The following is a 27,068-nucleotide window of genomic DNA, read 5'->3' on the forward strand; positions in this document are numbered from 1 at the left end:
CAATAATAATAAAATACGAAAATATATATTTGTGTTGGTATTGTTTATCTATCCGTATATAAATCGGCATGTGTGCCTATAGTATTGGCGGCTTGGGTATGTATCTATCTCAAAAACTTTAACTTTTTTCAAGTGATTCATCTTTTATGCAAGAACTAAATGACATATATAGAGACCTTATTGCTTTTATATTATGGGTCTTTCGGTAATGTTAGATATATGGGGCTGTCCATAAATGACATCAAAACTCATGACTCTTCATGCTTCGTTTGGAATCATCCAAGTGGGTGAGCTTCACACTTCATGTAGAAGTTTAACTTTGAAGACACTTCAATAAGGAAGTGGCGGATTTTTTCCAATTCTTTTTTATCACATAATTCCACACCCAAATCCATCCTGAACTTGGTCAGATGAGATTTAACGAAAAAAAACGTCGTTCAAATCGTTAACGTTGTTTAGGAAATGTCATAGTGTTTGTTGTGAACAGTATTTTTAACGTTACAACTTTATATGTCATCTTCAAGTACCTTTGAACTGCCATGACTGCCATCCAGTACCGGACTGGCTCGAAAAAGCCCATCGGGGGCTCCATGCAACTCAATTTAAAAAGGCCCACAAATTAAAAATTCTCATACAAAAATCCAAAGAACCCATCGGGAATTCCCCGAATTCACCATATGGCCAGTCCGGGCCTGCTGCCATCCACGTTAAGAAATGACATCCACATAACATCATACAAATGAATGAAGGAATGAAACATTTCACGAAACTATAGTCAATGAAAGTCTAGAACATGGTCGATCGGCGAATTTGTCTTAAACGCACTCACATTTTATGTCAAAATAATATGAAAATGAGTGCGTTTAAGTGCGAAAATCAAATTTTTATGTCCTCCGGGCTGACAATAGACCATACTTGTTTTACACTTTCATTGACTATAGTGAGGTTATGTTGGAAAATACAATTTTTAGCATGAAACGTCGTGTGTTACATCTTTGCTTTTGAGGAGCTTTATAGATCATTTTCATGACCTTGTAAACGTCAGACACGATCCCAACTGTCAGACATGTCGAAAAATATCGAATGAATTGAACGAACGATTTTCATATAAAAATCAGTAAATTGAACGCAGTTAACGTCAATTGATTGAGGTTAAGGACTACTTGACGAAAAATTCAGTGGGGTTACGTTGACAAGTACCGTATAATGAAAATGATCTATAATAAAATATTTAAGTTGGGAAAAATTTCAAAAGTGAACGTATTTTATATCCGTTCCGTCCTGGTCCTGCAATTTAAATGATGACATTGTCCACCTGGTTCGGATAGTCTTTTCCCCCAACTTAAACAGTTTGTTCCATCGTACGGTAAAAAGATTTTTGACAAGCCGAAAACGCACGAGAGCATCCACAGAGCCATAACCTCAACGCTTTTGCAAACATTTTGTCAACAATAATTTTTAACCTTGGAACAGACTTATAAAACCGTTAGTGAGAGATGTGTCACATTCCTTATTTCGTAGATATTTCGTAGACTGATGCCATTGACTTTGGGACGGGAAAATACTTGGACCTGTTTTGACTTAAACCTAGAATGATTAATTTTGACCGGACCTAAAACCTGACGTGTCAGGTCAGGTTTCATTTATTAATGGCAAATTGTTTGAAAATACTTCTGAACTCCCTCTATCCTTCTGGTGTTACAACTAGGGATGGGAGGCGTTCAAAATTATCGATAATATCCATCGAAAGAAATTATCGATAATCGATTAATCATATCGTTATCGATAATTTAATAATTATCGATAATTATCAAAAAATCGATATTTTGATATTTATCTGAAAATTCATGATAATATACCGATAAATCGGAATATATCGATATATATCGGATTTTCGGACCGAAATATCGATAAAAAAGTCGATAATTATCGATTATCGATAATTGATAATTATCGATAATCATTTTCATTATCGTCCATGCCTAGTTACAACGTTCCCACTATCCTGAACGTCATTTTTGAACCATCTCCTCTGTATCTATTTCAAATCGGAATGGGTTCAAACATTTTCGAGTTTTGATTGTAGAAAATATAATTAAAAAAATATTTTTTTTTTATTAAATGGAAATTTATTGTTTATGCAGTTCAAGTTATAAGAAAAATATACTCGAACTAAAACACTCCGTGTGATATGTGTGTGCTGTACCTTTTCCTTTCGTTTTCTTTATGATCTGAACAAATTTTTTTATTTCTGATTTACGTGCCAGAACAAGTTTAACACTAACACAATGTAGTTGGAACGAAATAAGAAAAAAAATGGAAAAATAAAAAGACACACAGCTAACGTAGCATATTAGAATTTGAATATATTTTCCATTTTACATATATAACGTTCCAATACAGTGTATCGAGATATATATAGAGAGAAGTAACCTTTATGCATAATGGTTAAAAATGTGTATTTGCCTCGTTGTTTGTATTTTACCTTATAGTTTAACGTCTTTTTTTTAGCTGAACGAATATAATAATAAAAGGTAATGGTTTAGTATTGTTTTAGAAGGCATCGCGGATTATCATGCGCAAGACGTGCTTCCACGACGGTTCATTCTGGATAGAATTTTAGGCTCTTCGGTCTAGTTGCGAGTTGATTTTTTTTTTAAATTAGATCCTTGTGATAAGGACATTTTGGAAGTGATAAGAGGATTATTCAAATGTTGTTTTGTTTGAAATTGTGGGTGGTGATTCTAAAAATGTGATGAATGGTTTTTGCCGTTTTTTTTTTGAAATTTTAATTTTTGCTGTTCATCAATATTGATAATAAAAGAAAAGTGCGGAAATAGAGTTTGGAGGTAGTAACGAAGTGGAGTCATAACTGAACCGCCACTATCTCTAAAAGTGAAATCATTTTTCTTTAACGAAGAAGATAAGAATTCAGAGAATTTGTTTGATAATAAAAAAGTGATGAAAACGGAAAAAACTGGGAAATAGAAAAAAGAAGAGAACCAGAGCACAAAAATTTGATCTTTTTTTTTCATTGTTGAATAAATTGGAGTCGATCATTTTCGAATCTCAAATTATATATCGAAAATTTTACGTTTAACAATCGTAACAACATAATTTCATAAATACCAATGTTCTTGGTGTAGAACGGAAAGGAATGGAACGTGTATTCAATTAACTGGGAAGGAATGTGATAAATGTAATTTGTGCTTGTGAGAATAATTTCTTCTATTTTGTGATAATTAAGTGCATTTTTTGTTGTTGTTACCAAGTATGTTTACTTGATGATTTACCGCTTACCAAAGATTTGGAAGTTCCGGCATTTATATGAGTACCAATATCCTGTCATCCGAAATGTTTACGAGGTATTTGGAATAAAAAAAAATTGTTCTTTGAATTCGATTTGGTGGATTTTAATCACAATTGACCTTTGACCTTTTGTAACACGTAAAATGAATGAAGCAGTGGAAATCCTTTAAGATTAAAATAAATCGTTTTTGTAATATTCCTGATGGATTGCGTGATTATAGCGAAAATTTACCGAATTTTGGTTTCTGTAAGTTCAATACATTTTGGTAGATTTCCACTAAATTACCGTAGATTTTGGGAAATTTCGGTAAATAGACCTACCAATAATAGGTCCGGATTAGTAATAATAGAGAAGGTGCGCTTACAACCCTGCACTATAACATATGTGATACATATTCAACATTGTTGCCTGTAGTTTAATCTTCCGATAAAATTAACAAATTCTGATCAAATTGGGTATCTCGTCTGCCTGAACTCAACAGGTGAATTTACAGAGTTTGATAGAAATATGAAACCTTGGGGAAAAAAAATTTGAAGGAGATTACGTAGTAGTAGAACCCTTGACTGATTGTACCTTCGAAAAGTAGGTTAAAATGAGATTTTTAAATTTTCGAAACTTAATATTCGTGTCAATGTTGTATCAATATTTGGAGCCTCAATTTGCCCTTCAAAAGTTCAATTCCTGTCAGGGCTTTTAAATTTAACAACTGTCAGTTATCCGATCAAAAAAGTAGTGTCGGAGCTGCAATTTTAACGATCGATAAATGTAACCGAATTTTACGTTGAAAGAGAAACAAAATACTTTGACAAGTACCCCAAGGCAAGTTACAATAACTAGTCTTTGGTTTTCTCGCTCTGATCATAACAGTCTATCAATTTAAATAAACAGAAAAATTATATCCCGTTTGAGATAAGGACAGATTTTGTGTTGACAATTTTCGCGCTGTCAAAAACTTTTTTGAAGTTCGTTCAGTTTTTCCTTGTACAAATGTTTGTACGGACACAAAATTTTTGTTTGGTTCAGTTTCAGCAAATGCTTTCGTTGACACAATATTTAAAATCGCTGAGGCCGAAAGCACACGAGCAATTTTTGCATTGATGGGATCGACAATTATGCTGTGTTTTCCATTGTAATTCGATATTCACCACAGCGTAAACAAGTGTTTTTCATTGTTTGGGCTATAGTGAATATCGAATTACCATGAAAAACGCAGCATAATTGTCGAACGCAAAGTTTCTCGTGTGCTCTCCGCCTGACGAAATGGCATGGTCTAAACAAAACGATTTTTCAATACATTTCGAAAAAGGATGAGTCTCATATGGTTGAACAAAACGATTTTAGGATGTGTTTTGTTAAAAGATGAATTTCCTATGGACTCCTAATGCAGCAAAGAAGCGATTCGTTCAACCAATTCATCCTTTTACGAGATGCATCGAAGGAGCAATTCGTTCAACCATAGAGTGCTCATGACATTTCGTCAGTTATTGTGAATATTTACTGGAACTACAGAAAAAATTGTGCCAGCAAAATATTTGTCACAAATATTCATTGAAACTAAACGAAACAAAAATTTTGTTTCAGCACACAGTTATTTGCGGTGGCACAAATATCTGTGTTATTATACGAAAAAACTGAACGAGGTTAAAAATTATCACGGGGTAAAAAATAGCAGAAAGCTGGAGGGAACTGATGTTTCGAAAATAAAGCTCAACTGTAATAGATTTTCGTAAATTTCTATTACATTTCATCAATGTCAGCGATCTATTTTATTGTGAAGCAACTTTACGGCTATGACATTTCATAAGGTATTTACCAGAGTGAAGTTATGTCAAATGAAAATAGAGCGCAAGGAATGAATTACTGAAGAAAAAAAAATTGTGGTGCCTCTACAGGCCAACCGAAATTTTCTAGAAGGTACTCTGTGCGCAATAAGGCTGCGAAGGTCTTTCAGTTTTTCAGTAAATGAGAAAATTTCGGAGGTCGGGCTTTGTTTTAATAAACGTTGGGACATATTTGTTGTTTTAATTGAGTTAAATACGATGTAGGCTGCCAAAATTAGCGTTTTCTGATTATTATTTTTATTTCGGCATCTTTTGTTGTCCGACCGTTATTTCACTACTTAGGTTGCCTCTTCTATCTTCAGCTAGCTGTACATTGTGTGATGTTGAAGACAGCGTCCGTTGCACTTTCTCGTTGCAACGTTAAAACAACCACTTGAAGTGTCTTAGTGTGATCCGACAAGATCTCTTCGGTTGAGCACTGGCAGTGCGATTTCATGCCAAAATTTGTGTGCAAACTAAACACAGCCAACTTCGCAAAGAGGGATTGTTTTTGAAATATTTTTTTAACGAAACAGTTAAGTATAGTTTTCACTTAAAAAGAGCACTCCGTTTAGCCTCCGTCTACATGACAGTTGTAAAATAGAACAAAGGAACTGTCACGTAAACGGAGTAAAAAATTGAAATAAATTCAATTTCCACTCCGTTTGCGTGACAGTTCTTTTGTTCTATTTTACAACTGTCATGTAGACGGAGGCTAAACGGAGTGCTCTCTTTAAGTGGAAACTATACTTTAACATAGAAAATGCTAATGGAAAATTGAATTAAACTCACTTTTAGTAATCGTTAAATGTTTATATTGAAGTCAAGGAAAATACAAGCGTTTTGAATTACTCAAAAAAGGTCTAAAATTTGTTGCTGAATTTGCAGGAATTTAAAAAAAAATTCCGCTTTTGCGATGTTAGCTTTCTATCAAATGTCAAAACTCGTTTGATAAGGCCATACTGCTTCTAGCGCGAAAAAGCCGCCAAACTTTCAAATATGTTTTCATGCTTCGGGGCCGAAAATGAGAGCAATTTTTCGAATTTTCTCGGGTTTCCGGCCCTCTGCATGAAAACTCACATGTGCACCTGTTTGGGACGGTTGATTTAAGGCACTTTCGCTTGTAGACCTCACTTCGTTCGGCCTACAATCTGCGAAATTGCCTAAAATCAATCGTCCAAAACAGGTACACAAATGACTAATGTGTGTTGTATAGATCAAAATTTTGACCACTTGCAGTTCGATCGCATGCCAAATTTTTGCTGCTAACTAACTAACAGCAAACTTCACGAAACGGCGTAATATTTGAATTATTTGTTGCAAAAACGAATAAACTGAAAATTCTAACTAAAAAGTTAATTGAACAATTTGAAGTAACCGAGAAATGTTTATATTTCAAGTTAGGCTCAATGAAATCACTAAATTGTTCCGAAAAATGATAAAGGGGGTAGGTCTATGTTGAATTTCTCGGAATTTAATAGTATTTTACATGGCTAGGGATAAAAAGATGAAAAGTAGAGTTTTCGTGTGAATTTTGTTGATCCGAGGCGAAGCCGAGGTCAATAAACACACGAAAACGAGACTTTTCATTTTTATCCCGAGTTATGTAATGGATTTTACATGCTGAGGGCGTCGAAAGAAGTGCTTAAAACATGAAAAGTACGGTTTTCGACGCATGTAGCATGTAAAAAATATTCCGCTTTTGTGACGTTGGCTGTAATTTAGTTACATTAGTTTCGTCAACTGAAGAGATCTATATGGCATGGTTGTGTGTTTTATTCAAACCAAGTAATAATGACTCCTGGGACATCGGATCGACAGTAATGCTGCGTTTTACAATTATGACCATTCCTCTCTTATCTTACAATACAATGGATGAGAAAATTAATGGAAAGCAATACTCTGGGTGACTAGTGGCCGCCACAAATTTTCTTCTTCCAACTAAGTTAATAAATATATCTTACCAGAAGCATCACATCCACATATCCATGGAAAGAATAAATTAACATTTTCCTATCAAAAAATCATTTTTTTTTTGTTTTCGTCGATTCAATTGTTCCTGTTGTTGAATTTCAATTGAAACAAACAAGTTGGAAAACAATTTTAAAATCAAATTAAATAAATTGAAAATTGTTATTCAAATTGACGCACTTCTATAAGAAAATGAACACATTAATTGTTTCCCCGAATGAATTATGTAGAGCGCGTGCCACCGTGCCACCGTCGAACAATTTTTATGTCTTTTAACGGTTTCGTTCAAAGTGGTTATGGTAATTTCAATTTTAAAACGTATGCAATTAAAATAAATTATTCAAAAATTTCAAGAGAAATAAAAATCCCACCGAAAATCAGTCTCTCGTTAGGCATGAAAATTAAAATTAAAATTTGTTGGTCTAAGATGCAATAAGAAATTGAACAATAGCCGTTATACATCTATACCTGCTGATGAATATTTATATTGACACGGTGTTGCTTTATAGTTTTCAATTGTCTGACTATTTGTTGTTTTTTCTTTCTATTTTTTTTAAAAATAATTTGATTAAGGTGGTGGCACACCGTCAATATCGTCAGGAACGATATTATCGTTTTTTTGGACGATACTATTGTCTAAAAAACGATACTATCGTCTAAAAAACGATAATATCTATTTTAGACGATAGTATCGTCCAAAAAAACGATAATATCGTTTTTTGGACGATAGTATCGTCTCAAAATCGATATTATCGTTTTTTAAACGATACTATCGTCCAAAAAATCGATATTATCGCCCAAAAAATTTTCATCCAGGACGATAATATCGTCTAAATTGAAAAATTCTAAAAAATTGTCTGGACGATAGTATCGTTTTCTTGTCGATATTATCGTTCAAAAAACGATATTATCGTTTTCTGGACGATATTACCGTTCTAGAAAATCTAATGGATATTTTCGTTTTCTGTACGATAATATCGTCCAAAACGATAATATCGTCCTGGGCGATATTATCGTTTTCTTAAACGATAATATCGTCCAGGACGATACTATCGTTTAAAAAAACGATAATATCGCCCAGGACGATATTATCGTTTAGTTTTGGGTGGTAATATTGTCCAGGACTCAATTTTACTCAGAGGTGCAGCAAGAACCGAATTCTCTTCCAAAATATCGAAAAACAATTGTCAGAGGAAATCACCTACACATCAGTGTTTAAAAAAGGCGTTTAGTTCGTCCCTAAATAATTCATCTTTTTACGAAATGAATACCAACTTTGATTGTACATAAAAAGCGTTTTAACACGTCGAGCGATCCGGCCCATTGCCCCGGAGCGAAGCGGAGGGTCGCAATGCGAGCCGGGCGCCGGAACGGTGTCGGAACTTAGGAGTTAATTTTTTTTTCTCGCATCGTCTCATAATTAGTCTGTGTAATTTTTCTATATAAAATTTAAATTTACGGAACCAAATGAACCAATTTTTAATATATATTTGCCGTCTATGAAAAGGTGTTTATCTACAAGATTTTGTGTTTCGTCTTCAACAACCATCCAGAACGATAATATCGCCCAGGACGATATTATCGTCTAGAATTTTTATTTTAAATAAATTAAAAACGATATTATCGTCCTGGACGATATTATCATCTCAAATTTAAAAAAATAAATTAATTAAAAACGATATTATCGTCCCAAAAATTATCGCACAGGACGATAATATCGTCCAAAATAACGATAAATTTGTTCAGAAAAAGAAAATAACGATAATATCGTCCAGCGGATATTTTCATCCAGGACGATATTATCGTCAAAAAAACGATATCGTTTTTTGAACGATAATATCGTTTTTTAGACGATGGTATCATCAAAAAAACGATAGTATCGTCCAAAAAAACGATATTATCGTTTAAAAACGATATTATCGTTTTTTTAAACGATAATATCGTCAAGAAAACGATAATATCGTCCTGAAAATATTTTAAAATTTATAATTTTAGACGATATTATCGTCCTGGATGAAATTTTTTTGGACGATAATATCGTTTTTTAGACGATCTTTTTAGACGTCTAAAAAACGATAATATCGTTCCTGACGATATTGACCGTGTAGTTATGTCGCCTCATCGATTAAGGTGGTGTAAGGGATTCTTAAACTGTGGACGTTTCATTAGAACAGTTGTCAAATCTATTACTTAAATTAATCTGATTGTTTTAGACAGGCTGGTATAGAAAGTTTCGCTTCATTTGTTGCAGTTGTTTCGGCAGAAATTATGGTTCCGTTCGCCAAAAATATACGAAAAATGTCGATTTTAGAAAAAAAAAATTTGTTCCACAACTCTTCAATCCCAATGAAAAATACGAAAAACGTAGAGCGAGTGAACCCGACTAATAACGCTAGTCTGTTTCAATCGAAAATACAATCGTCCATTTATGTTAAGTTGTCTACCATGCAATGTACAAAGTCTCAAGGTAAATAAATGGGCGGAGGTAATGCCATTCAGACGCGCGGCCTAGCACAATAGTTCGATGCTAATGACACCTTTTTGTCAAATGGTTGACTATGATTTACTTAAGGCCGTCCAGGTAGCTCAATCGGTAGAGCATAGGACTCATACTTAAGAGGTCCCGGGTTCGACTCCCGGTGCAAAAATGCTTGCCTGGTTTTATTCTAATCACTTGGTGATTAAGCACTCGCTATTAGTTATCGAATGGCTGTACGACCGCAACAAAGTCGCAAATTTCAAAGAAATCCAATATTCGATTTCTTCGCAACAATCACGCCATATTGACATAATGTCAATGACACAATTCACAATTTACAACAGACTGTAGGATAAGCGCCATCTATGATCGACTAGTCGCTCATTGGGAAAATGCATGAGTCATTAGTGATGGTTGTGGTCTTCGCATACCACTCGTGGCTTAGAGAATTCACAACGTATGGGACGTTTACACGGTCGATTTGTGAACTATCTGAGTCCGGAGAGATATGATGAAAAATCACAATTCATCTGATCAAGTGACTTGTGCAATAGCACAACAGGCCCACTAGAGGCTTAGGTGCTGGGCTAACCCCCTTACCATCCAATCCAATCATCCAATCCATGATTTACTTGTGTTACACAAAAGTGTTGTGCCTATCACAAAACAGATGGCTCAGGTTTCTAAGCAATTTTGTGTTTTTAAAGAAGTGAAGAGATGTAAAGTAAATTGAATCCAAGTATGACATTACCTTCCGACCATATATTTACCTTGCAAAGTCTATACTAGGCTTCACCTTTTGGGTGGGTCGGATCCCTTGACTGCCTGATTTTCTCCATAGATTTTTGCATTTGTTTCAAAAAATACCATAAAATGGTCTTGCTTCATCATGTCCGGAGCGATAGCGGAAAATAACGAAGAAAATGTTTTGAGACGCGTCAACTATGTATAGCCGAAAATTTCAGTTTCTACCCTTTGGTCTATATCATCACAAAATCTATTCCATAATATTCACGCTTTAAATACGAACAAAACGAGCTATCACTCGACTATGTAGGTTTAAAATTACCGGAGGAAAAATCAGAATTTTGTGGAATTAATTAATTAATTTTCGGATCCATTTCTCTCATATAAAAATGTACAGCCATTTTGTGATGGAAATGTTGTGATGATGTGCTGTGATTATTGTTGTGAAGTTGGTTGTAATTTGGTAGCAAAATTTAAAGTTTTTGAATATTACGGTTTACATGGTGGGAAATTAGAACAATTTGGCTACTTTCGGGGTATGTTGGGCAGTTGGGAAAATTTGGTCACTTTTGAGAGTACCTAATGTAATCTCGATTTTTTCTTGATCGTGAACAATTCAAATACAATTTCTTCAATTGACATATGTATATGTAGGATATAGCTATATTTAGTTAGTATATAGCTATATGGACCAATATATAGTTAGTATATAGCTATATGAACCTGTATATAGTTAGTATATAGCTATATGTACCTATATACAGTTACTATATAACCATCTGGACCTATATATAGCTCTTATATAGCTATATGAACCTATATATAGTTCGTATATAGCTATATGAACCTATATATAGTTCGTATATAGCTATATGGTTAGGTAATAGCTATTTGGACCTATATATAGTCAGTATGTAGCTATGTGGACAATTTTTTTCATCAACAATTTTTTTAACCAAAATCTTTTTGGACCGCCAGCAGGGTCAAAACCCACTTTCAGACCTAGCTTCTAAAACGACTGATACCGCGGCAAAAACTCTTTTAGAGCAAAGTTGGACGCAGTCTACAGTCTATATGTGTGATAACTTCTAAAACAAGTGATATGGCTAGAGGTGACGCAATCAGCGTCGTTACGCAAAATTAAATTTCACAGCCAATTAATTCAAATTAGCTGGCCTAGTTTTCCAAACCATTCGACAATCAATTTTTTCAGAAAAAATTTGAACCAACAGAATTTTGACTGAAAAATTTTCAACAAAAAATTTACCAAAAAAATTCTGCGTCGCATGTGGCAGATTAAAGTTCTCGTAGGTTTGTCATTGAGCATCTACCATTTTGCGATGCAGAATTTTTTTGGTGAGCCCATCTTCAAACTTTTTCTCAGGAATTCCATTTCCCGTCGAATAAAAAAAAGTGTTTGGAAAGTTGAGAACTGCTCGATCTATCTTGCATACACTAAATTGAAAAAGTTTGACAAACATTTTCATACGACAAACACATTCTGTGACCAAGATTTTCTAGTGATTTGTTGGTTTAAGTTAGACTTACAATCAAGGGAAGAAGTCTGAAGAACTTCAATATACAAAATTTATGTAAAATTGAGATGACTTGCAACCTTTTAGCCATTACATCTTTAGGGCTGACTCATGACATAAGCGCCTGTCTTCCATTTAAAAAATGTTTCCTAACCTCTACTCAAGTTGAATTCAATATCAAGAATAAAAAAGTTTAGAAAAGATCATGTCGAACCGCTTCTGTGATGGGCTGAAGTTTTGGATGATTCCAAATCATTTGTGGAAGTGGAATCACCAATCTTACCAACCAAAAAGATTCCGTCCAGTTTACGTAGTTTGTAAAACATCTCACTCATGCCTCAATAGCTGCGTACGTGTAATCTTAGCTGTTCGAACCTTGGACAAAGACTAGTTTAAAATTATTTTTGGATAATAATGGGACAACCGTTTTGTTCTTGCTACTGTTTTGTGATAAAATTCAATAAAATCTCATGGTTACACCTTAACATCGCATTGTTACGATTTCTGTGTACACTGTACGTACCACCCACACACCAATAGTTCATCGTCTAACAAGCGCGGGAACTATTTACAAAATAATAGAAGGTACATTCAATTTTGAGTCATATAATGCTAATAGAATTCTTTGTTGTAACATTTATAGGAGACGACGAAGATTAGAAATTGAAATGGTGATTGAATAAAGCAGTTATTTTGAAGGCACAACTTTTTATTACGATAAAACATTTCCATGTACGTTTTGTACAGTGTTACCAATATATGAGCGTCAAGACCTTAACTCACTAGTTCGGAAAAATCTATGAAAATTTAGTGCTACCATAATGTACGAAAAGACGACATTTCGTCATTTTCTTTCCGCAACGAACGTGTAAAAGACTTAGAATAACGTAATTTAGTGCCATCAGTACAGTACGACAAGACAATACAAGCGACCAGAAAATGCAAAGGCCGAGCGAGCGAGACGGTCATGACCCACACTATCTCTAGCAACCAAACTACTTTTATTAGGGTGGTGAAAGAATCAAGCAGCCAATTTACATGTAAATTACAGCGTTGATACATGTAGAATAGTGTTTGTGGAATCCAAAAAAAAAAATATGAAAATTTGACACAGAGAGCTGAGAGTTTGTTTGCTAGAGAGAGTATTGTCATGACGCATTTTCTGGCCGCAAGACAACAAATTATTCTCACTGGGAACATGAGCATTCAAAACCATTTGTCGGGGGCTTAGTGAGTAATAGTAGGTTACAGTAGATTCTGTGCAAGTAATTCATTACACGAGGCAATTTTGTGATAAAAGCAAACTCCCAAATGTATTTTTGAGCAACAAATGTTGAAAATGAATGAAAACGAGACTTCAAATACATGACAAATGTCAAAACACTTTCAAAAGGGAAGTTTAAGACTCACGTAGCAGGACAAAGTAATTGAACGATCTTTCGTTCTACAGAGATCGAAACAGAATGAACACAGTAAATTTCTCAGGCAACTAGATTGATTGCAGAATTACTACTATTCCCAACACTCCTTAATCATGCAAACAGCTTAGTCCTGTGACATTCACCATATTTAACTTATGTCTAGAAATTTCTGTGACAACCATGTCCACTTCTCCTTCAGAAAACTGTATGGAACTTGATTCGGATAGTTGTTCGTCGCGATTTTCTTTCGACAAACTTGTACAAACTCTGACCTTCTTCGATTCGACTTTCGAGTATAAATACGAGAATTATGAGTTCCTGTGAACTCTGGTGTAAAACCATCAAATTTTAATTTTTATTAAGTGAAACATAACTAGACATCAAAATCTAAAGTGAAAGCATTTTTGCTCATGTTGTCTAGCACTGGGATTGAACTAGCAACCGCTGGTTTATAAATTTAGCGCCTATCCAACTCGACCAACAAGACGAAAAAATGAAGTCATTTCAGATGTGCCACATTTAATGTTAACCACTAATGCCAACAATATTCATGTCTTTCGAGTACTAAGTTAACCAGCTGGAAGCCCTGACGTGAAACCTTATTTGCATCGTTTCTCCCACATTCACTTTCTCCTGCACGACGTCCACAGTTGTTTCGTTTCTCCGTCTGTCGCTATTTGATGTGCACACGCAGGATCCCTCACGTTAATCGTTATTCTACTGAATACTGGGCGACTGGGCCCATAACCTGTTGGAAGTTGAGGGTTCGCGTAACAGGATGAATAAGATAACTTGATTGAATCCGAATATTATTGTTTTATTGAGAACAAAGTTGGAGCGGTAGATGTTGAGTTCTAAGAGATCGAACGGAATGAACAAAGTAAGTTTCACAGCCAATCAATCAGATTGATTGGAAGACTACTACGAGTTACAACAGTTTTTTCTGCTATTTCCATTTAATGCCGAGGCTATCTCAGTTAGCAAGATAGATAATATATTGGGGCCGAACGTCTGAATGGCATTACATCCCCAACTATATCTACCTTGTATATTTGGGGTACTAGTCGAAGTGTTTGCTTCTCTTTCAACATGATACGATGCGAGTGAGGGTACCGAAGCGAGGGGTAATCACTGATTTACTAGCTCAGTAAATCACGGTAAATCACGGTAAATCACAGTAAATCACAGTAAATCAAGTAAATCAAAAATGAAGTTTCTACTAAATTTGAATCTATTTACTTCAATTTGTATTAGTTCATGAAATTTATCCTATATGTTTACGGCCACGATACTTCGAAATGTAATCCAGTGACAATTAAAAATTTTTCAAAAATTTTTCAAAAAATTTTCAAAATTTTTTGTGATTTACCGTGATTTACTTGATTTACTGATTTACTAGTGATTACCCCCTTGGACCGAAGATCAGTTTATATAACTTGCCTTGGGGTACTTTTTCGTTTGACATTGAAAACGTCATTTTGACAGATGGAAAAGATAGATTTTTTTGATCCCATTTGACACAGTTTAAAAATTTGTTGTAAAAAAATAAAAATTCAACTTTTCACAACCACATTCATCTAGAAGTGGGCTTATTATGAAAGAAAATTACGTGAAATTTGTTTGACATAATGATGACAATTTGTTTCGCCAATAACGTATACTTATTGATTTCTTTGTCAGATGATTATGTTTACAATCAAAACTAGTCGAATCGCTAATAAAATGCACATTATTTAAATCAGCCTGTGGTTTAAATTCGCATGTGAAATTCACATTGTGAATATTGGAAGATATTTCCAGTTATGACCTTTGACGCTGAATATAAAAATTGAGTTTTTCTTTCGGCCGTTGATACAGCCGCATTATAGTATTTTGTGTTGAACGAAAATTGGTCTGATTGGCAATGTAATGATTGTTATGCAGGTATCTTCGTGTGAAATTAAAAAAAAATGTTTCGAGTCTTGACACATGTCCGATGGGTATGGACGGTGTGTGTGACGACATGCTGAAATTAGAATTAATTATTTTAACGTAATTTACATGTTTTCCGTGCGAGTACTAAACAATTCTTTTCGATTTCAGGTTTGATGCAAACAAATCCACAAAAGGTGCATCAAAGCTACGGCGAGATTTAATCAATGCCGAAATAGCAAATTTACGAGATCTGTTACCTCTACCACAATCAACAAGACAAAGACTGTCACAGCTGCAGTTAATGGCACTTGTATGCGTATACGTTAGAAAAGCAAATTACTTTCAACAGGGTAAGTTGACTGCATTCATTTCGCTTTTCCGTGACTTTGAATAGATGTCTCGTCTCACCCATATAATATACATAATGATTTCCATGGTAGCTGGGCTGTATTCGAAGTCAGTATTAATTCATGCTTTTAAGTGCCTCTGTATTAATAACGTTTCACATCCTTATTTGGACTGAAGCTGAATGTATAGTGTAAGCCTTGTAGGAACAACTATCAATCTATCGGACCCATTGAATATCCGATTGTAAAATACACAACTCTAAAATTACTTACCCATTGAATTGACGATCAATGGTGAAATGATGATGATAAATGCAAATGATGAGAATAAAGAATTTAGCTTAACGTTTTCAGTCCCGTACGATAGAGGAGAACCTATAAGATTTGTAGTAACTTTTTCAGATATTTTTTTTTTTTAAATTTATAGTTTCATCCCTAACTTATGAGGGTTGATTTTGCCTGTCATTGTTAGAGGTTCCACTTTGCGGTGAGGAATAAAAGCAGTGATACAAAAAGTGATGTTTATTCAATCGCTTATTCTAACAGAATAAACATAAAAACTGTCTTTCCTCAAGTGCCAACTTGATTGATTTAACTCAATTAGAATTTATGAGAATGCTAAGTTCAATCTTCAACACTTCTTCTCATTCCCATAAATTCTACCACTTGAATAAATATCATCCTCCGTTGCATAGCGACAACATAATAAATCAAATTTTATCTTAAGTCTTCGTCTCCGTTAACTTCCTCCTTAACCAGAACCATATGGACTGCCGTAACCAGCTTCTCCATCATAACCATACACTCCGCCGTACGAAGAACTATCGAAGCCTTCACATGCAACTTTGCCACCAACGACCGACTCTGCGGCGACCGATTTCTCAACCATTGTCCCAATGAATCTTCCACCTTCGTCTTATTGCCTTCCGTCTTCGTCTTCCGCCTTCTGTTTTCTTCTTTTGTTCTGTTTATCATCCTCTCCTCCATCTTCTTCTTCTTCTTTTGTCTTCTTCTTCTCTTATAGTTTTCTTCTTCTTTTGTATCCTTTTTCTTTTGCTCAAACTTTGTTGCTCTCCGCTCAAGTTCTGTTGCTCAAACTCTGTTCCACTTTCTTCTCTTTTCTTTTCTTTTCTTTTCCTTTCTTTTCTTTTCTTTTCTTTCGTCCGGTAAACTTTGCCAACGTCGATGCCGTTTCTTGTTCTTTCATTGCTCGCAATCCATTCTTTCGTCCATTTTTAGTCCTGTCGTCAAACGTTCTTTCCTTTCCAAATCATATTCCAAATCCTACTCCGTTTTCAGTCCATGTCAGCATACTTTCATTCTCGATTTTATTTCCATCTTCATCTTCTACTTTTCACTGCCCTATCCCCGATCTGGGCCCATAACCTGTTAGAGGTTCCAGTTTGCGGTGAGGAATAAAAGCAGTGATTTAAAAAGTGATGTTTATTCAATCGCTGATTCTAACAGAATAAACATAAAAACTGTCTTTCCTCAAGTGCCAACTTGATTGATTTAACTCAATTAGAATTTATGAGAATCTAAGTTCAATCTTCAACAGTCATTGCCTATGGCAAAAAAAGAATTTGATTCATAAAAATACTAAATTTACTAACAGTTCCTAGAATTACTAAAAATTCATAAAATTCTTTTAAATCCTAAAATTAGTAAAATATTTTTGAAATTCCTAAAATCCTTACATTTCATAAAAAAAAATTTCCTGAAAGATTCTTAAAGTCCTAAAAATTCCTAAAATTATTAAAGCTAATTTTAAGAATTCCTAAATATTATTAATTTTACTAAAAGATTCTTAAAACTCCTAAAACATTTTTAAAAATTCCTAATATTTGTATTCACTTGACTGAAAGTCATGGTCTAACAATATTTAAAAATGAGATTACAAAAAAAATGAAAATGATCTGTAACCCAAAAAACAGAATCGCATCTCGATACTACTGGTCAAGTGTTCAAATAAGGATAATCGGTCGAGTAGATCAGTAGTGGTGGGGCTCTGTTTAAAATGTAGAATCGACGTTAATGTCTGTGAACTGTTAAATGTGGAATCGACGTCAATAATGTTTGTGAACACAATAGATCCCAATTTTAAGTAAAGTTTGATATACATGGGTGCAGGCGAGATGCAATGATGTGACATATTTTTATCTCGCTCGCACCAATGCATTTCCAATTTAACTTAAAATTAGAATAGCTCCGGATTCTGACGTCCTACAAACTATTTTATTTAATTTAGAAATTTAGAATAAGGACGAAAAACTGCCAGTAGGTTTTCGAACTCGTAACTGCTACGTACGAGGTGTAAAGGAGTGATTTGATTGGGACAAGTTTTCACCAATAATCATAACACCATGTGTGAAGTAATGAACCCATTTAATTGTTTCATTCAAATTTTCAAATATTTACACAACAGTCAAGGAATCTGACCCACCGATACCGGTGTGACCTGTTATTTTATAAGATTCTTAATATTTCCTAAAAGATTCTTAAAATTCCAAAAAATTAATTCTCAAAAATAGGACCTGGTTTTATCAATGGCTATTATTCAGAATTTCAATTCTTAAATTCAATTTTAAGGTATTAGCTGAACGACAAAACATGATTGGTGTTGCCTGATGCACAATTTCAATGACTAGACGTTTGTAAAGATTTTATTGAGCAAAGATCATGAATTGTCATGTCTCTCATTTTTTGCTAAATGGTGTTGCCAGCTTGCACCTCAAAGGCCAATAACAGTATGCGCTTTTCACACTAATTTAAACGTATCGTTAAGTATGCGTGCACATCGTGCACATTAGGTATACGATTCGTACGGGTCTAACGTTGCAGCGATCTGCTAACGTTCTCGACTGAACGTTTTTTTTTTCTCATCTACTTCGTTGATTTGGTATTAGAAGAAGAATAAGAAAAAGATCAATAAAGACAAGGCGATCTAAATGTAAGTTATTTATAAAACCATATTTTATAACCAGTCAAGTCATCATTAATTTCAAACACACCCATTTTACTTAACATTATCGAAAGGAGTTTTTGAACTGACCTGAAATTCGTCAAATTGAAATGAGGTGTAAATTAAATTAATTTTTTTTTTATTATTATTTTCGGTGTATTGATGTTTGACTATTATTATAACATTTTCGGATTAATTAAAGTAACAACGGGAGTTTAGCATATCTCTACCCATCATGTCCATAAAAATGGATTTTCGGTTTATTGGAGTGAAAGCTCTTTGCGCTTCTCGTATAAGATATTCATTAGCCACAACGAGAAATAATTACATTGGTAATCAAATGCGATTTCTTTTAAAACTAGCCGACATTTAAAACATCACTTTAAATCGAGCGCGAGATCGAACTTTATATCCATAAAGTAGACCTAATTTACAACTAACAGACGTGAGAGTCGTTGAAGAAGTACTGAGGCCAACGATGGTCATTTTTAAGTTTAGGGTGAGTAGGACAGCAGATAAAATCTGGATGAAAAGTTAATGAGTGGAAAAGTGAACATTTTTGATCCTACTCGAGCAAAAACTTCGCCTTCACCTTCAGGTGCAAGGACAAAGTTGCCTACAATAGCTTTCTGATCTTCTGAGATTTTATCTGGAAAAGCCGTCACTAAAACGACATACTGCGTGCTGCGCTAAGAGCCCGTCCGGAAAACGATCGAACATTCGCCTTCGTACAGTCGGAAAAAAATAGATTTCAGGATTTTAAGAGACATCATCGTTTTCATCGTTTTTCTGTATTCTCTCATTTTGCATGTTATTTCAAATGGCAATTGAGAGAATTAGAGAATTGATGATGTCTCTAAAAAACCCGAGTTTTCTCTGTCGTTTCTGGAAGATGGATCGTCATTTTTAGAAACAACAGACTGGCCACGAGTTGGAAACTTTGGTGATGTGTTGACATTTCATTTCAACTATGATTCGCTAGACCTGTTCGTGAACAAATTGGTATTGTTCTTAAAGCATTGTATCAAGTACCACTGTGCTCTGATGAAAAATGGAACATTTTTGATAAAGTCAGCGTTTTCTGAAGGTTCATCTCCTTTATACGGTTCACAGAATCAGAAAGTCAAAGTGAAACTCAACGGTTGAGAAAAATTAGACAAAGAAAACACGAAATTAAAGCCGGAAAATTGTCAGTAAATTCTCAGCGATGTGAGTAGATTGTTGATGACTCGGCCTGCGCAAAAAACGAACGGCGGCTGATTTTCGACGGATCTCCCGTCTGAAAAGTAACAATTTGATCGGATTTCATCATCCGTCGCTCATAAGTGAATATTATATTATAACTCTCTCGTAGGATTGTGATTTATTCTGAACCTTTTTTTTGTTGTTGTACGTTCCATTACAATTTCAAAATACAACTCAATTTTTTGATTTATGGTGCAGATCAATATGGTACACATTCGACCATATAGATAGGCATGAATTGCAACATCACAAATTCTAATAATTGTATCTCCCTCTGTTTGATTAATGATTTATTGATAGTTGTAAATTTACACGAACCAAAAACCGTTCTCGGACAAGTGAAATATGCCCTGAAAAAAAATCGTATAAAGAGAAGGCAAGAGCGGGCGAAAGAAAATGAATAAACAAACAAAATAACAATATGAAGACACACCATTCGATGTAGTTTTACCCACACTGTCAATGTTTTGAGAAAGATCTTTTTTGTCTAACAATGAATCCTTCCAAAATCGTTAATAATTAATACTCTGAGAAAGCAGCTACCGGTTGCTCAAACGTCGATTAATTATTTTTGTTCTTATATTTCTAGTGTTTAAGCGCCATGACATATCACTACTTCAAGCACCAACACCAAATATAGGATTTTCAAAGGTAAGTTTTGGTCTGAATCTTGTGAGATATTATCTAACTTGATCTGCCTGGCGGGCGGTAATAAGTTTAGTTTTACAATTGACTATGGTTTGAATAGTATTTTATTGCCTGCCCCATGCGAAAATTGACTATTACACGGCTGTTTACCCCCTGCGAAAGTGATCCATTACACTAGGGATATTTGGGGTTTATTTCAAGTTGACAGTTCTTTCAAGTAAAATTTGCCTTGCTTTCATTTTATCTTGTTTGTTGAAAAATATTGATCGACGAACACAGTTATTTCAGAAAAACTTGTTACGCAAGTAATCTGGTTACAACATACTTCTAGAAGAATTCGCAACACAGAATTGTCGGCCATATTTATTGTAACAATAATTTTGATGTTCCGAAGTAAAGTATAGTTTCCACTTAAAAAGAGCACTCCGTTTAGCCTCCGTTTACATGACAGTTGTAAAATAGAACAAAGGAACTGTCACGTAAACGGAGTAAAAAATTGAAACAAATTCAATTTCCACTCCGTTTGCGTGACAGTTCTTTTGTTCTATTTTACAACTGTCATGTAGACGGAGGTTAAACGGAGTGCTCTTTTTAAGTGGAAACTATACTTAAAGCACTTTATGGCCACACATTTCGTTGTATTTTCCACTTGTAACACTAATTGCTTTTGCTTATAGTACAAACACTACACTTTGTTGCACATTTTTTTGAAAACATTAAAAAGGACTAACAAAATAATTGCACAAACAATGCGTCTTCATCGATACTAACTGCGAAAAACTATTCAATGTCAACATGTCACCAAAGCAATTGTAACTACTGTTGCGACAATACTAATGTAACATGAGTGCTGTTTTCGGGATCAATTTTTTAGGGGACGTGTAGCGTGTGAGCCGATTTCGTCAGTACACTAGATTTGTTTGTAAACGCTTTATCGGAAGAACAGATTTATTTTTGTTTTGTTGGTGTTGGTTTATTGAGATACTGAATTTATGTAGAATTTCTGCAGAACGGCCGTGTAATAGTCAATTTTCGCATGAGCAGGCAATAAACCAGAATACGTTGGATGCTGCGACGTAATTCATTGCTCTCGGACACAATTTTGTAGAACTCGCAAACTCACTCGTGTTTTCGAGCAACAAGCTTCGGTAACTGTTTTCGAGGCAAGTGTAGAGTTTGCATATCCGAGCCGAAGGCGAAAACTTACTCGTGAGTTTGCTCGTATCACAAAATTGTGTCCTTGTGTAATGAATTACTTTCGCAGCATCCAACGTAATCTACTATTACATAACTAGGGATAAGACGTTGAAAAGTAGAGTTTTCGTGTGAACACCAGAAAACGAGACTTTACATTTTTATCCCGAGTTATGTAATAGTACATTACTGCCTCGCTGGGAAATTTTTTGCTGTGGCGTGTAGGAAGGCTGTATTTCGAGCCGAAGTCGAGGAATATATCCCACTAGTCGAAACGAAAAAATCGCAGCGAGACAGTACGGTACTTTAAGCGCAGCAAAACAACAAAACTACGTTATTGGAAACTATTAGGCTCGAGAGTAATTGTTGTCTTGCGGCAAAAAACTGGTTTTTGTTAACTCGGTAAAAAGTCACAAGACACCAAAATGCATTACATAACTCGGGTAAAAAAAATGAAAAGTTTCGTTTTTGTTCGGCTTCGCCTCGTATCAACAAAATTTACGTGAAAACTCTACTTTTCAACTTGTTAACTTGCTATGTAGATAGCTAGATCCGGTTGGCTCATAAAGACTTTACATGGAATACAGTGATTTGACTCGATGTTTGGCTGATCATTTAATCAACCAATAAATTGCAAACAGCCGCAAAATAATTTAAACAAAAATTTCCAAAGTCATTTTTCATATTTTTCTTTTTAACAAATAAATTGTCGTCGCTATTGACCATTTATGTTGAATTCAACTATATTGATATTGATATGAGTCACCTTTTTTGTGTATAATACAATACACACGTCCAACTTCTGATATTTATTCTATTTTGTTTAATTGAATCGACGACGAATGCTTATTATCTGTACTATACATGAAGCATGTATGTAATTAACAATCTTTAAATTACAAATAAATGAAGCTATTAATTATTAGAAACAGAAACAAGTTTGTACACACAATTGGCATAAACATATTATGCTGTGATTCATTTACACTCAAAGGCCATTAATTCAATTTCAATTCTTTAAAAAAAATGAAAATAAAAACAAAAAGAAAAAGATCATTCTGGATGTTCCTTTTTAACAACAGGACCGTAGCTAGAACTGAATTGAAGGTATGGCCTGGCTACAAAAAAGCAATGCATTCATATTACATTTAAAATGCATTTCAAAACAAATAGCTTGAAAAGAAGACTAGACTAGATTTGTTGTTATGTCATACTTTTTGCATGGGGGCTCAAGTTCAGTTTGGACAATCTGACGTTGAGAAAACAAAGATTAACATGCAACGGAAGGGTGTCTCGAAATAGTCGTCAAGCGAGAGTGACACGGTTTGAATAGTAGTTTAAACTCTGTTTAAAAGTTTTTGACCTTGCTACCTCCACTAGTGGTGTAAAAGCGAAGATAAATAATGTTACCAAACTATCATGGGAAAACCATCGATTTCGATTAAAGTTCGTCCCAGTCGCCATATTATCATCTCTCTGATTTATGCACTTGGGATTTGAAATTAAGCTTCTTTATGTTGCACACATTGCAATGTCAACTGAATCTGAAAGGTCTTAAATTTGTGCTAAATAAAGTCCTTGTTCAGAAAGAAATCAAATATACGTTTGGCTACTGTCGTAGCAGCCTGGTGAGATCGTCTTAAATTATACCCAGCCTCGATTCTCATGCGTTCATAGCTCCAAATATTCGTAATTTGAAAGTTGCGTGTATAAGAATTTCATAAGAACTGTCAAGTTACGAACGTAAGAGAATCGAGGCCCAGGATAGTGATATATTACATCTGTTAAGATTTCCTTAAAAAAAATTCAGTTGACTATCTTAATCAATCGGAATAATGGTCTTGGAGCTTGATAAATTCCAGGATTAGTCTAGTCCATCTCCACGTATCAGCTACGGCCCTGTTTACCATGAAGTCTCTGTTACCATCGAACAGCAAACAATTTATATTCTCTTTTGATACCCGGAGACCGTTATAAAAGTTTATTGGTAAAGCGTGGAAACTGGGTCACAAAACGATTTTCTAATGGTTTGATAGTCATACTTTAGTTTACATTTTGAAATAACATAAAGAATGATGAAGTGATTTATCTTTGTTAAACCTTTTGTTAAAATTAAAAAAAAGGAATTCAAGAAAATGCAGCACATAATGTAGAATTTGAAAAATATAAAAATCATATTGCTGTGCAGTACCCTCATAATTTACATTGCGTTACCATAAATTGTTGAATGCGGTTTATGGTCTAAATGATTGTTCGTTTTTTTTTTTTTAAATGAAAAATGATTTCAAAATCTTTATTGTCATTAACAATTGTTATATGCGGCGCGATGTTAATTGATATTTTGCTTGCAAATTGATTTAATTTTATGGCAAAAACGTTATTGTTTCTGCGGTTTTGCTAACTCATCGTTAACAATTTTACTTCCGCGTATTTAGAGTAAATTTATTAATTTCTGTCCGCAATATTTTGTTTGCTGATAAAACTGTAGACACCCTAATTAGTCCGGGCTCTTTTCTTATGTCAACCAGCCAGGGCAGTTAACAAAAACTGACACTGGGATGTGATAGAGGGGCCAAAGTTGAGGAACTAAATTTTTTTATTGGTGTCGCGAACCGGTAATACCGGTAAAATAACCGGTTTCGAGTAAAACTAAAAATTTGAGTATCTCCGTTTAAATTCAAAATTTTCCTCGTTCGTTTGAAAGCCTGATTCATCGCCGACATTTTATGGAGGAACGCTTTTCTGGGACTGGAAAAATGCCCTAGCTATTTGGGATTGCCAAAAAAGGACGGAAACGAGCCATCAGAACAGTCGGAGCGTTTGCTGCGACTGAGCCCCGTACAAACCCGTATATCTATTGCGTACGTGACCCTAGTGCGTCTGTCACCCTACTTTGACCGTAAGCCTATTGCGCCGGTTAATGTAGTTAAAGTAAAATTATTATGGAATGTGTACATCTTACAAATTGCGCATAGCGCAATTACGAAGCCCCGTACGACGTTCCTTTCAAATGAAACAAAAATTTCAAATAGCCCTAAAATTTTAATTTTTTGTGTATAAATACACATAGGGCCCAGTATCGGCCCCAGTCTGAGGACCCAAATTTTAATTTTTTTTCAACTACATTCTATTCGGCCTTTGATTACCTTCCAAATGAAACCAAAATTACGAAAAACGGATGAAATTTGCTCGAGTTATATGTAAAATACACATAGGGCCCTAGTAGCGGCTTAGTCCAAGGACCCTATTTTTTTTTCAACAACTTTCTATTCGGCCTTCGATTACCTTCCAAATGAAACAAAAATTACGAAAAACGAATGAAATTTACTCGAATTCTATGTAAAATACACATAGGGCGCTAGTGGTGGCCTTAGTCCAGGGCCCCAAATTTAATTTTTTTTTTCAACAACATTCTATTCGGCCTTTGATTACCTTCCAAATCAAACAAAAATTACAAAAAACGAATGAAATTTACTCGAGTTCTATGTAAAATACACATAGGGCCCTAGTACTGGCCTTAGTCCGAGTATCCAAATTTACTTTTTTTTTCAACAACATTCTATTCGGCCTTTGATTACCTTCCAAATCAAACAAAAATTACGAAAAACGGATGAAATTTACTCGAGTTGTATGTAAAATACACATAGGGCCCTAGTACTGGCCTTAGTCCAAGGATCCAAATTTAATTTTTTTTCAACAACATTCTATTCGGCCTTTGATTACCTTCCAAATGAAACAAAAATTACAAAAAACGAATGAAATTTACTCGAGTTCTATGTTAAATACTCATAGGGCCCTAGTAGTGGCCTTAGTCCAAGGATCCAAATTTAATTTTTTTTCAACAACATTCTATTCGGCCTTTGATTACCTTCCAAATGAAACAAAAATTACGAAAAACGAATGAAATTTACTCGAGTTCTATGTAAAATACTCATAGGGCCCTAGTAGTGGCCTTAGTCCAAGGACCCAAATTTAATTTTTTTTCAACAACATTCTATTCGGCCTTTGATTACCTTCCAAATGGAACAAAAATTACGAAAAATGGATGAAATTTACTAGAGTTCTATGAAAAATACACATAGGGCCCTAGTAGCATTTCACTTCTAAGGCCCTAACTCACGGTCCACTCACCCGATTTTAAAAAACGGTTTTTTCCTGGATTGGTATTGACAATACCTATCATTTGCCGTGTCATTTACATTTCCATCGTTTATTTTGCCATAAATATCACCAAAAGACCTTAAATCACTTAGGTGGCCCTAACTCACGAAAGACCGACCCGAATATGCCCATCTTCGAACTTAGCCTCACTATTTCGACTATCTTTCAGGGAAAAATTTTTTTTTTTGAAATCGGATTTGATTTACTCAAGATATCGACGTGACGGACATACAGACGGACAGACAAAATTTTTATTGCGGATTCGTCATCTATGAACATAGGCAAACACTTTGCCCTTACCGTCTGCTTCGAATTCCATCAATTACACACGGCATCGTAATCCTAAAAGCCCCTTTGTACTTCGTACGGGGCTAAAAACCGCTAACTTTGACTTCAATTTCCTTAGCCAAATCGAAACGTATTTTCCTGATATGGGACTCCTTTTGGAAAGCTGATGGCTAGCACTTTCAGATCTAGCTGGTCGGCCAATACAAGCAATCCAAAGTGGTAGCCCTAAGTGGTAGCTCTTATCACTAAAGCCTCCGAATTTGACACTTGTCCATTCAGTGTTCATGCTAGCGGTGCTGTGGAAACAATTATCACCGGCGAAATATTCAGAGTTAAATTTTCCAACTTTGTATGAACTAAAGAGAGGATGTCATCAAATGTTGCAATACGTAGAGTATATAAAAAACAGATTGGGAAATCACAAATCTGGTTCAAAACAGAGACAACGTAATCGATCTGACTGTGTGTATTTTCTCACATATTGCTTGTGAACAAAATGTATCATAATCTGAAAGCAGGCATGCATACATTAATCCAATTATTAAAAAAAAGTTAATTCAAATTACTTACGCCTTCTTATGCTTACTTACTGTCTCCTCAATATGTCTAAGAACATTTCTGTTGGTTAATTTATAAGCTAAAAAGTTCAACATAGAAACTGGTTCATTATTAAACAAAATATGTAAATTTAAAGTTTCCTGAGAGCCACTCAATTCCAAAAGTAATTTAGCGATGATCGCCGAATGGACTTAGGTGTTGTGGGCATTCGATACCGATAAAGCATCTGAGTATAGAAATATAATGAAATTTCAGACTTAAGTTTTAAGAGTCATAGATGTTCACAGTATATTTGGGCGAAAAAAATGTAAATTCGATATGGTGTTTCAAATTTTGCGCCACAATATCATAGACTGGAAACACTTTAATTGAGTGGAAATATTGATGACTTTTCATAATTCTAAGACTCTAAAAAATGTGAAATATCAAATGCCATTTCGAAATGTCAAATTTTATCCACAGAAGGCA

General features: G+C 34.7%; 1 protein-coding gene across 4 annotated transcripts in view; it reads left to right on the plus strand.

Moving 5' to 3' along the window:
* Window positions 1-2,565: 2,565 nt before the first annotated feature.
* LOC119074332 (neuronal PAS domain-containing protein 4B) overlaps window positions 2,566-27,068 on the plus strand; it is a 38,972-nt gene continuing 14,469 nt past the window's right edge. For all 4 annotated transcript variants that reach the window (XM_037180416.1, XM_037180417.1, XM_037180418.1 and 1 more), the window contains exons 1-3: window positions 2,566-3,365; window positions 15,366-15,547; window positions 20,341-20,402. In XM_037180416.1, the coding sequence (XP_037036311.1) occupies window positions 3,328-3,365; window positions 15,366-15,547; window positions 20,341-20,402 (282 nt within the window). In that variant the 5' untranslated portion in view covers window positions 2,566-3,327. The remainder of the gene's footprint in view (window positions 3,366-15,365; window positions 15,548-20,340; window positions 20,403-27,068) is intronic.

The sequence above is a fragment of the Bradysia coprophila genome, unplaced genomic scaffold (assembly GCF_014529535.1).
Source record: "Bradysia coprophila strain Holo2 unplaced genomic scaffold, BU_Bcop_v1 contig_151, whole genome shotgun sequence".
NCBI classification, from domain to species: Eukaryota; Metazoa; Arthropoda; class Insecta; order Diptera; family Sciaridae; genus Bradysia; species Bradysia coprophila.